The 12941-nt window shown below is 42.6% G+C and overlaps 1 protein-coding gene across 1 annotated transcript in view; it reads left to right on the top strand.

Annotated features, from left to right (window-relative positions):
* LOC143942984 (potassium channel subfamily K member 1-like) overlaps positions 1–9835 on the top strand; it is a 28439-nt gene extending 18604 nt beyond the window's left edge. Inside the window, exon 3 of the mRNA XM_077464448.1 lies at positions 9329–9835. Within this exon, the coding sequence (XP_077320574.1) occupies positions 9329–9588 (260 nt within the window). The 3' untranslated portion in view covers positions 9589–9835. The remainder of the gene's footprint in view (positions 1–9328) is intronic.
* Positions 9836–12941: the final 3106 nt, after the last annotated feature.

Genomic DNA, 12941 nt, shown 5'->3' with positions numbered 1-12941 from the left:
TGTGCCGTCCTGGAAGATGACTTGAGAAAGGTACTAGTTACTTACCGGTAGCTGTCTTTCTGGGAAATCTTCCAGGATGGCAGGCCTACTTTCCACCCGTTTGGAGGAGGGAAAATTGTAGAACACTAGAAGGTGAGTGCCTATGAGGAATGATTTCCCTTGTGAACCGGGTTCAGGAGTTACTTCTCTACAAACTGAGGATCAAGGGGAAGGGTGGGGACTTAAAACCGCTGTCGATTGATTGTGTTTCCTGTAGGGAGGAGCCTCTTATTTCTCAGGTGTGCCGTCCTGGAAGATTTCCCAGAAAGACGGCTACCGGTAAGTAACTGGTACCTTCCTTTTTTTTTTTTTTTTTTTTTCAAAGCACATCAAGAAAACCTTTTTACAGAGAAAACATTTAGGCTGCCATAACTGACCTCTCCTATTGAAAGCGTTACCTAATGTAGCTCTTAGACAACTAATCTTTGCTAATTTTTCTTCTGCTTTGCTGAACCAAAGATGATGCATAATGACCACATCACCAAACCCCCTCAGAGTAAAATGGTTCCCACAACTATTGCATCCAATCAGACAAAGGGAACAGTTTCAATATCCAATCATGAGGGAGAGGAAATGATAGAAACTTAAACTTGGTCTCCGCTCATGTTGCACAGAACAGTGGATCTGATGGGGAACTTTCTCAGCCAGCCCCACATTCAAACTTCAGCTATTTCACGATTCCTTTGTGTCCCTTCACCCCTTCTATTGAAAGTTAGTTGCCAAACTGTCATGGTAATCCAAAGGTCAATACTTTGAGTCTATGGCCTTGAGCATGGCCTTGAGCAGGTATGGAAATCAGGAACTTTGACATTACACTGACTTTGCTTGCTTTATGCTTTTACCTTGGTCAATAACTCAAGAAATGCTGAGTTTGGGTGCAGCCAGGAAACTGGCATTTTCAGGTCAGAAATGATAGAGCCTTATGTCAGGTTTCTATTGAGGCAGTGCTACATTGTCAGTTGATCAGTGTACACATTCACATGAACGCTCTCCTGTACATCCACCTATTGGTGTGTTCTCCCATGGGTGCATGTGGACAGACCCAAAGGGTAATGTGCTTGACACAAAAGCAGAGCTATGCCATGATGTGCACTGCTTGTTAAGATATACACGTTTTTCTGCTCTTTGGGGATATGAATTGGGTACTTAAATCTGAAATTTAATTATGGAAACCTTTGTAAGACATTACTTTTTGTTTTAGGATGGCCATAGATGGTCAAAAGTGCAGAAACAATCCCCACTCAGATTTGTTATTGGTGATCTGTCACATAAACATGAATTCTTGTCCAAGCATGCGTATTTTTGTTAATTGAACAGGAAGGAGTAAAGAGTGGGTAGCTAGCTTCCAGCAAACGTTAATATCGTATTGATTGGACAAGGTTTTCAAGCATGTTTTTGATGGCTCTTTGCTTCTGAGGACAGTGACCAGAGGGTGTCTGCTGCTGCCAAAGACATAAGATTGTCACAAGGAAAACGTAATTCTTTGTTACAAACCTGTGTGTGTGTGTGTGTGTGTGTGTGTTTGTTTTTTTTTCTTTTCTTTTTATAGTCTCCAATCCTGCTGGTGGAATGTAATGTTCAGCGTTGTACTTTCCTTTTTTACAAATCTTTATGAAGGCTAGTGTGCGGTGTTTGGTATAGTAATTTAGTTTTAATGTTTAATGACCATTTATGGTTTAATTAAAATTTCCTGTTATTCAATTAACATTTGTATACAAGGATTGCTTTGGGTTGTAGAGCTGCAGCAGGAGTAATAACAGACATCAATATAGACCTCCTTAAGGGAAAATTAAACTAACCGTGACTTGTTTGTTTAAAAAAAAAAAAAAAAAAAAAAAAAAAAAACCTGCAATCAGGAATTGAAAGTTGACTTTTTATCAAACGTCTGTTAGCGTGTATGTATTGCTTAAACTTTACAATACGAATCCATTCTTATTGTGGGAGGAAACCTATTTGTATATTCTTTTTCACTGACAAAATTTGTTCCCACCACTCAGATGCTATCCATGCTTTCATTTCTGCCCTTTTACTGAACATAAGGAGGTCAGATATACTTGCAAGTCTTTCTGACAAATTGGCTGACCTGGGAGTCTATCAGGAGATGTAAAATTTTACACTGGTAATGTAGGTAGAAGAAGGAGCTGGATGAGCACAAGAGTAATTAGACCCTTCTGGAAGAGGAATGTCCTATGACATGCTGGGATGGAAGGGGCTGTGCAAAGTAATTTACTCTTATCCAAAAAGTCAAATGTGCACTGCAAGTAGTGTAAAATCCTAAAATAATAAATCTTTAGTGCTTTGATCTGGGGTGTTTGTTATCAACATTTAAAAAAGTCTGTTTAAATATTAGGTGGTTAGGCATTGGGAATTTTTTTGTTTTAAGAGATTTGCTTAATGTTTAAAGCAATCATATGCATTGTTTGTGCAAGACAAACCCAGTCGCTTTAATGCCAGTCTACCCACTGAATATATGTACTTGCCATTTATAACCCTGCCACTTCATTAAACTGCTGGGAGAGAAGAGAGGAAGCCATGTGAAAGCTTCCAGTTGTGACCTGGAGCTTACACATGGCTGACTCTCTTCTCACCCAACTATGACAACACTGCCTAAGTAGTGAACCACCAAGCACCAGCACTTTTACATGGGAAGCTGTGGGATAAGTCACATTGTTGGAATGTCAGAAGCATGCCCATGCCCAAAGTTTTGGGTGCATAGTGCAGCATGTGGTCAGAGCATGCATTGACTTTTGCTCCAATCGCCATATTTAAAGCTTTACACAACCTTGTAAAGTTGTTGAAGGATATTAAGCTATGGGGGCCATTGACCTGACCTGTGCCTCTGCTATCCAGTGTTTTATCCAACTTTCCTCCATTGTGCTTGTATCTTCCACTGCTGACCCTGGCTCCTCTACCGACTTCACCTTCTGCCTGCTGCCAATTTTCCTGGACTAATTTAATTTGCTAACCAATTTTGTACCTCTGCTGCCTGGTTGTTGCTGACCCCTGCTTGCCCCGACTTTGCCAGACCGCAAATTAGCATTATGCACTGATCTGGTCTGAATCTCTCCAGCACCTTTAGCAGTATGCAGAAGGTCTTGATCATCTGCTGCCACCCTTTGTCCCTTTTCTGCCCTGTCACAAACTTCAGAGGGTATTGGGTCTAAGGAAAACTCTCTTGTTAACTCGCGCTCAATCAGGTAGGTGATGCAAATGATCCTTACACCTATGAGCAATGCCGAGTACACACGATCGAATTGTCCGGTGGACCGAGTCCCGCCGGACCACAGTATGCCGGACAATTTGATCGTGTGTGTGGGCTCCAGCGGACTTTTTCCATTGTAAAGTCCTGTGGGCTTAGAAAGTAGTTTTGACTCAAAATTTGTCCGCCGGACTTGGCTTTCAGCGGACAATCCGTTTGTCAGTGTGCTAGTCTGGCGGACTACGAATGACGCATGCTCTGAAGCAAGTACAAGACGGAGGCTATTGGCTACTGGCTATTGAACTTCCTTTTTCTAGTCCCGTCGTAAGTGCTGTATGTCATCGCGTTAGAAATTGCCGGACTTTCGGCGCGTCCGTGTGTGGCCAAGTCTGTTCGTTTATAAAGTCCGGCGGATTGTTTGCAAGATTGTTTGCCGGATCAATTCCGCCGGACAATTTGATCGTGTGTACGCAGCATTAGAGGTATTTTTCTTTGCTCCTGATGGAAAAACAGAGCAGAAGAGTAGCAAAGTGAATGTAATGCCGCGTACACACGATTGGACTTTCCGGCGGACCATTTGATAGTGTGTGTGGGCCCCAGCGGACTTTTTATTTCCAAAAGTCCGGCGGACCTAGAAATAAGATTGGCTTCAAATTTGTCTGCCGGACTTGGCTTTTAGCAGACAATCCATTCATCTGTGTGCTAGTCCTACGGACTAAAACCGACGCTAGGGCAGCTATTGGCTATGAACTTCCTTTATTCTACGTCATCACGTTCAAATCCGTCTGACTTTTGGAGGGATCATGTGTGGCCAAGTCTGTTCGTTTGAAAAATTGGCGGACCTCAGCTGCAAAGTCCGTCGGATTGTCCGACGGACCAAGTCTGTCAGAGTCCGGTCGTGTGTATGCAGCCATGGGCGTCCGCAGCAGGGGGCAAGGGGGGTCAAGTACCCCCCCTGGAATCCTCAAGGTGTTGCCGCCGCCGCCATGCTCATCCTCCGTTCTCTCCTCTGGATCACATCGCTGGCTCTGTGTTTGGCGGCCGATCTGTAACACAGTCCCGCCCCCCCCAGACCGGCTCATGTGATAGGCGGAACGTGATTCTCTCTACTATCACGTGAGCCGGTCTGGGGGGGCAGGACTGTGTTACAGAGCAGCCGCTGAACATAGCCATCCAGCGCTGTGATCCAGAGGAGTAGATGCCCATCTGTGCCAGAGTGCCTGGATAGGAGGATCGGGGGGGGGGGGGTGCAGTGCTCTCCTCCACCACCGCACTCTCCTGCCACCCCCCCCCCCAGTGCTCTCCTGCCCCCCCAGTGGTCTCCTCCACCACCACACTCTCCTGCCACCCCCCGTTCTCCTCCCCTGTTCTTGCTGCTCTCCCCATTCTTCTCTAGCCACCATCCCAGTGCTCTCCCCTCCGTGCTCTCCACTCCCTCCAGTGCTCTCCCCCATTTCTTTCTACCACCCCCCAGTGCTCTTCAGCTCTCCCCATCACTCTCCAGCCCCCCCAGTGCTCTCTACCCTCCATGCTCTCCACTCCCCACCCCTGTACTCTCCACTCCCCCTGCATTTTGCCCCTGCATTTTGCCCCCACCCATGTGCTTTCCACCCTGTTCTTTCTGGCCCCCACTGGTGCTCTCAAGCTCCCCCCTCAGTGCTCTCCACCCCTGTTTTTCTGCCCCCCCCCCCCCAGTGCTTTCAGCCTACCATGCTCTCTACCCCTGTTCTTGTTGGCCCCCCAGTACTCTCAAGCTCCCCACCCCTGTGATCTCCACTCCCCCTCACACTTTGCTCCCCCTTCTCTCCAACTCCCACTCGGTGCTCTCCACTTCCCCAGGACCAAAGGGCAGGCTGAGTGGGCCGGAAAATGAGGACTGCTGAAGATGCAGGTGGCCAGGGGACCACTCCATCTCACAGCAGACAGATCCTCTGGAAGGAGCACCGTCCCCATCCAAAACGAGAACAGACCCTGCCTGCTGCTGGCCCTCATGGATACCCTGCTGGCATGCAAGGCACTGTACTGAGCATCAACAACACACCTTCCCACAGACCGGGACTGCAGACTGGGACATGGGGCACAGGAGGGGCTGCATTTGGTGGGCACAGTGAGGCTGCATTTGGTGGGCACAGTGAGGCTGCATTTGATGAGCACTGGTGAGGCTGCATTGAGCTCTTGCATCAAGTCTGCAGTCTGTCCATCTCCTGTAGCATGTCTGCAGTCTCTGAGGGAGTCTGGAGAGGAGTCAAGAGTGGGAGCACCAGCGGGATGGGGGTCATGGGAAAAGTCAGACTGGTGTGGACAGGAGACTATAGGATAAAACCAGAGTCACCAAGCTGGAGCTGACTGACTGAGCCCTGCACAGTGCACCTGAAAGGAGGTCAGTGAAAGCACCGCCAGGCCAGTCGGGGGTCACTGATGTAAGGGGGGAGTGAATACGATAATGTAAGGGGCACTGATATAAAGGGTTTCCCCCTTAAATTAGTAACCCACCCCCCTTACCTTAGAGAATTCTTTCTGCAGAAGGTGGTTCCCCCCCCCCACTTTCTGGGGTCCCCCTTGATGACCACTTACCACTATTAACTGGAATTTGAATATATATGAATATACAGTGCCTTGCGAAAGTATTCAGCCCCTTTGAACTTTTCAACCTTTTGCCACATTTCAGGCTTCAAACATAAAGATATAAAAAAAAATTATTTTTTGTGAAGAATCACCAACAAGTGGGACACAATTATGAAGTGGAACGAAATCTATTGGATTTTTGAAACTTTTTTTTAACTAATAAAAAAATGAAAAGTGGGGCGTGCAAAATTATTCAGCCCCCCTTGCGTTAATACTTTGTAGAGCCACCTTTTTGCTGCGATTACAGCTGCAAGTCGCTTGGGGTATGTCTCTATCAGTTTTGCACATCGAGAGACTGAAATTCTTGTCCATTCTTCCTTGCAAAACAGCTCGAGCTCAGTGAGGTTGGATGGAGAGCATTTGTGAACAGCAGTTTTCAGCTCTTTCCACAGATTCTCGATTTTGGTTTCAGGTCTGGACTTTGACTTGGCCATTCTAACACCTGGATACGTTTTATTTGTGAACCATTCCTTTGTAGATTTTGCTGTATGTTTGGGATCATTGTCCTGTTGGAAGATAAATCTCCGTCCCAGTTTCAGGTCTTTTGCAGACTCCAACAGGTTTTCATCCAGAATGGTCCTGTATTTGGCTGCATCCATCTTCCCCTCAATTTTAACCATCTTCCCTGTCCCTGCTGAAGAAAAGCAGGCCCAAACCATGATGCTTCCTACCACCATGTTTGACAGTGGGGATGGTGTGTTGAGGGTGATGAGCTGTGTTGCTTTTACGCCAAACATATCGTTTTGCATTGTGGGCAAAAAGTTTGATTTTGGTTTCATCTGACCAGAGCACCTTCTTCCACATGTTTGGTGTGTCTCCCAGGTGGCTTGTGGCAAACTTTAGACGAGACTTTTTATGGATATCTTTGAGAAATGGCTTTCTTCTTGCCACTCTTCCATAAAGGCCAGATTTGTGCAGTGAACGACTGATTGTTGTCCTATGGACAGACTCTCCCACCTCAGCTGTAGTTCTCTGCAGTTCATCCAGAGTGATCATGGGCCTCTTGGCTGCATCTCTGATCAGTCTTCTCCTTGTCTGAGCTGAAAGTTTAGAGGGATGGCCAGGTCTTGGTAGATTTGCAGTGGTCTGATACTCCCATTTTAAAATGATCGCTTGCACAGTGCTCCTTGTTTAAAGCTTGGGAAATCTTTTTGTATCCAAATCCGGCTTTAAACTTCTCCAACAGTATTACGGACCTGCCTGGTGTGTTCCTTGGTCTTCATGATGCTCTCTGCACTTTCAACAGAACCCTGAGACTATCACAGAGCAGGTGCATTTATACAGAGACTTGATTACACACAGGTGGATTCTATTTATCACCATCAGTCATTTAGGACAACATTGGATCATTCAGAGATCCTCGCTGAACTTCTGGAGTGAGTTTGCTGCACTGAAAGTAAAGGGGCCGAATAATTTTGCACGCACCACTTTTCAGTTTTTTATTTGCTAAAAAAGTTTAAATTATCCAAATAGATTTCGTTCCACTTTTTGGTGATTCTTCACAAAAAATAAACATCTGATATCTATGTTTGAAGCCTGAAATGTGGCAAAAGGTTGAAAAGTTCAAGGGGGCCAAATACTTTCGCAAGACACTATATATATATATATATATATATATATATATATATATATATATATATATATATATATATATATATATAATCTCCCTATGTGATTTCATATCTATATCTAATACTCTCTTCATCAAATGTGCTTTAAAATGCATGGTTTTTCCCTTTCATGAACAAGAAAATAATGACGTTGTGCTGTTGGGCTGGTATAATAATGCTGTGAGGCTAGTATGAATTTTTTTTTTTTTTTTTCAGGGCTGGTTTTTGAAAGCATGGGCGTCCGCAAGGTTACTCAGGTGGCTGCGTACCATGCCCATATAGCCTAGAGAGTGTACATCTTTTTACATTGCAATACATCTGTTGTTGCCATAGTTTTATCTTGATGAAAACAGCTATACAGTGACAGTATGAGATCAAAATATGGCCACAACAGATGTATTGCAATGTAAAAAGATGTACATTCTCTAGGCTATATGGGCATGGAACACAGCTGCCAGAGTAACTTCCAATACAAAGTGAAGATGAATTATCTGTTATATAACACATATGTATTACCAGTGGAAAGATTTTCATGAGATTGTCGAAAAGGGGCGGAGCACGAGTGGCCTTGAAATGATGCCCCCCCCCCCCCCCCCTTGGAAAAAGTTTTGCGGACACCCATGTATGCAGCAGAAGACTATGCTGCTGGTAGAGTTGGTGACAATGTTGATGTGTTTTGACCTATGCACAGGTTCTCTTTAAGCTTGGAGTGCGTTCAATTATTAGGAATTGGTGCAAGGCTTACAGTTTAATTATGCTTGTTGAAATATAAATTGCCAAAAAAAAGCTCTTTCTGCAAAAGAAGATGGCAAATACTCCCTAAAACTGTTGAAATACCTCTCTGTTAAAGAAAAATTATCTTCCTGAATTCTTCACTCAATAGATTACTTGGAAAGTGACTATCCTTGGTAAAACCTGCAGACCTTCAGGGTCTTCTCTGTATACCTTTCTAAATTAAAGCCTGCAAACAGTAGTTGCAGGCTTCATTTGTAAATGCATCATAACAAATTTTACAGTTTAAGGTTTAATTGATACAAACATAAAAGGTATCAATATTGTAATAATGCATTTTCTTAGTGCTTATGGGCAAATCAAAAAAATGTCTACTGATTTGCAAACAAAATGTCAATTTTTTTAATTTCTGTGTAACTTTATTTAATTTTTTTGGACATACAAGCATGAGCGGTCTATGCTTGAAGGTTGAGTGGACACACTTGGTAACCTAGATGCCAAAAGATGTCCTGATACTATTTACAATTCACAGACCAAGAGGTCACATGGGTAGGTCTCAACAGGTGGGTGTTTTTTTAGGGGATGCAGATGTGCTGTTTTTTTTTTTTTTTTTTTTTTTTTTTTTTTTTCTGGGAACAAATGCTTTCTTAACATCCAATACTGTATTGAAAAACTGTTTTATGGTCACTAGCATTAAACAAAACAGGAAGATCTATATACCATTAATACTTTTATTTTATTTTTATTTTTTTCTTTGCATAAATTTCTGTTTTTCTATCAGGTCTGTCAATCCATCAATATCATAAATTGTTTTTAACATGCAGTACAGCTCATCGTAAGGATGTGCTTTGTAAAAAGTAATAGATAACGTTGCACTCTTCAAATTGAAACAAGCACTAAAAATCTACATTTGTGGAATCGTTAGCAAAGTGGCTGGAGGTAACACTATATAAATTTTGTGCTTGTGGACTGTTTAGTTGGCTGGTGGCCACAGCAATTTTTCACAACAGAAATCATTTAATTAACTGGCATATATTTCTCTAAATGTATATGACTTGGAGATTTTGAAATAATAATAATATAATATTTTATATTATGTATAATTATATATATTTTTTCTTAGGTTATTTATTACTTGGCCTGGTCTGTGTGTTTCTCATGGTTGAGATATTAAAGAAACTTCTTAAGCATAACCAGATCCTTAGTCTGTTCTTACTGGGGTATGAAGATGGCAGGCAAGACGAGGAAATGGACCGCGTTCCACCAAATGACTCTGAGGTTCCTTTTGTTCCGAGAAATGATGAAACTACAAGGAGAAGGGTTACGCATTCTGTCTCTCCCAAAGAGAAGTCTTATGGCTCCATAAGCCCATCTTCCAGCTGACCTTTTAATACATTTACAGAAACAAAAGCTCCTGCCATTATCACTTAAAGGCTAATTCCACCAACATTGAACATTTAGATTTGAGTAGAAAGCAGGTAAATAATCCATTAAGCTTTTTGAATCTCTTCAGGTCTCTACAAACTTGATCTCCAAAGAAATCTCTTCGGGTATTTGAAGACTGCTGACCCTTGCTGACCTGTCCTGAAAATGTTGACCAAGTGGCTTCAGTACTTTAACCTGCAACAAGTATGCAGAACATCAGTCCTGACGTCTGATTTTATTCTCTGAATGCACATTCTAGATGGGCAACAAGGTAAGTAGTGAAGACAATCAAGAAAGCAATATTCTCAGGAGATCAGCAAAGGTAGCCTATGTAATCCTCTAAAATACAGGATTTCTTAGAAGAAAAAGTCACCAGTAAGCATTTGTAGATCTTGGCTTCACTTTTGAATTATTAGAGTAGTTCACCTTATCTTTCATAAGCTGGATGATGATCAATTATTTACTTGTATTCTTTCCCTGTTACAACAGAGTGTCAAGATACATCTGGGCTGCCTAAAATTAGTGCTGATAAAAAGATGTTCAAAATCGGTCTAGTGTAACATAAGTGCTCTCAGGATTACATGGGGGGAAAAAAGGTATAAAAGGTGTTATGAGTTTTGCCCTCTACCAGCACTCCAAAAAGTCATTTATAAGTCCTGAACTCAGACGAGAGCTAAATTGCCCTCTGTGGGAGCCTTATAGCCACTGCCATGAGCTGATATTTTGGTCATACAGGGAAAGAATTCAAGTAACTAGGAGCACACATGTCTATTTCTGAGGGGTAAGGTTTCACTATCTTAACATTTAAGAATAGAGATTTAGATTGTACAAATGGGCTGTTCTTCAAAGGCAGGCCTTTCACTATTTATAAAAGAAAAAAAAAAAACATTAACATTAACTACAAATGTGTATAAACTTGCTAGACTACTTGACATGATAATGATGATGTAAATGATAAAGGGGGGAGAGAAATCCATGCCGAAGCTCAAAACGCCTGCGGGAAGGTCTTTCCAATTTAGATCTCAGAAGTTGGTGGATATTCAGCCCACAAGCAACGACTCCTCGATGAGATGCCAGGTTTAGGTAAACTGCCTCTTTAAAAAAAAAAAAAAAATGGTGATAGCTAATTGGCAATATACAACCATGTGCACACTGTTGGTGCAGGTCATGTATGCTGTATCAAAAAGTGAACACACAATCCAGGCCTCACACATCCCTATACCCTATACAAGGGAGGTTCTCATCCGTTACTTGTGGTTGAATTTCTCTGGGGCTCTGATGGAGATCTCCTCCTTTGGATTTGGTACCCTATAGTGTATAGTACATGCCATGAGACACTAATCTAAAGGTTGTTCTGAGCAGGTTTCTTCTCTAGTCGATGACAACTGTTTACTGAGAGCATCAGTTTTTCTTGTATATGCTATATACTACACCTAATGTGTTTGTTTTTCTTTGTATACTGTTTGTATTCTTAAAATGTAAAATAAAGAATAAAAAAGTGACCACACCATGCACAAAATAACTTATCATTGATGTGTCTTAGGCTTTAGCTGTCTTTATTCGTTACTATACAGACTAATGGGCACGGATGTGGGAATATTATTAATTTGTAGCTAAGGTCATAACAGAAGTCACCGTGATCAGGAGCAGACTGTGACTGGGGTTCAGTTAAAGGATAAGTTCACTTTCTAGAATAAAATATAAATGCACTTCTCTTTTTTTGTAAAGCATTGCACCAGCTGGTGCCAAGCAGGTCTCTTCCAGGCCTGTCAAAGTATCCATGTGCCTATACAATCTGACAAGAAAAATGAATAAACTACCACGGTGTCACACAGCGCAAAGGATAACTGGGCTTGTAGTGAAAGAATGATGTGGGCAGAGGCCCACACGGCCGCGCTGATTTCAAAAAGTGACAGCATTGGGAACATGTTACACCCTATTTCTTGCCATAACACCTGAAGAGTAGGGATGAGCCGAACACCAGAACCTTCGAACGGGCCGAAAATTCGTACGAACTTTAGAACCCTATTGAAGTCTATGGGACTCGAACTTTCGAAATCAAAAGTGCTAATTTTAAAGGCTAATATGCAACAGAATAACACCAGCAATAAGGGGTATCTTCAGGTGTATACTGTGCAGGAGGCACACAACACCCACTGTAACAGCGCTAGGTTCCCAAGCAAAAAGACACTGTCCCTGCCTATCCTGCTCTTTCCCTGCACGCCAACACACTACACGAGGCCGCCGCGCTGGTAGCCTTGTATAGTGCGGAGCATGTACTAAATCCCCCTGAGCTATAATTGGCCACAGGCATCCTGCCTGTGGCCAATTATGGCTCTCCTTGCTGCCCGGTGCTGTGATTGGCCAAGCATGTGGGGTCACAGTGCATGCTTGGCCAATCATGAACCAGCAATGCACTGCGATGCCATAATGCGTTGTGGGCCGTTCGTGCCACACGAATATGGTGCGAACGGTCCACAAAGTTCTGAATTCTCGAACATGTGTTCGAGATGAGCACCGAGCTCATCCCTACTGAAGAGCAAAATCTAGAAAACACTGGGGGTTATGTACTAAAGGCAAGTGCACTTGGAAGTGCAGTCGCTGTAGATTTGAGGGGGACATGCAAGGAAAAAAAAAACAGCATATTAGCTTGCACATGATTGGATGATAAAATCGGCAGAGCTTCCTCTCATTTCAGATCTTCCCCCATCTATAGTGACTGCACTTGCAAGTGCACTTGTAGTGCAAAGTGGATTTGCCTTTAGTAAATCAACCCCATTGTCCCAAAGCGACCTAGCCATTAATAAAACCTAACATAGGTCTATCCCTTTCCCACTCTTTTCAAACTTAGAAGGTGTTGGTTGGAGTTCCACTTTAACACTTTGTATTTGTACTAATTATTGCTTATGCACAGTGGAATGAATATACAGTAAAGCAATATTCTTTCTCATTTTCAAAGATATTGCATCATTATTTATCTTAGACGGGAGCTTGCTACACAACCACTAATTTTCACACACTATTGCAAGATTTGTTTTCTAGTTTTTAACCCCCGCCCCCCTTTTTATAAACAATATATTTTATGTAATTTAAATTGTGTTGCTGCTGATACCCTAGCTTAAAATTAAAATAACAGCTAAATACACATCTACGATATGCTGTGTGTATATATAGTATGTGAAATAACTTAACTTCAAAAGGATTTGTCGTTCTCTTTAACCACACATCTCTTGCACACTGAATAGCTGGGAAGATCAAAATCATTATGCTGTGTGCTGGTTAGGGTTTACAGCTTTTTAGCATTTTCCAAT

Source organism: Lithobates pipiens, unplaced genomic scaffold (genome assembly GCF_037356315.1).
Source record: "Lithobates pipiens isolate NorthernLeopardFrog02 unplaced genomic scaffold, aLitPip1_a1.2 Scaffold_30, whole genome shotgun sequence".
Classification (NCBI taxonomy): Eukaryota; Metazoa; Chordata; class Amphibia; order Anura; family Ranidae; genus Lithobates; species Lithobates pipiens.
This window is presented reverse-complemented; position numbering and strand designations above follow the sequence as displayed.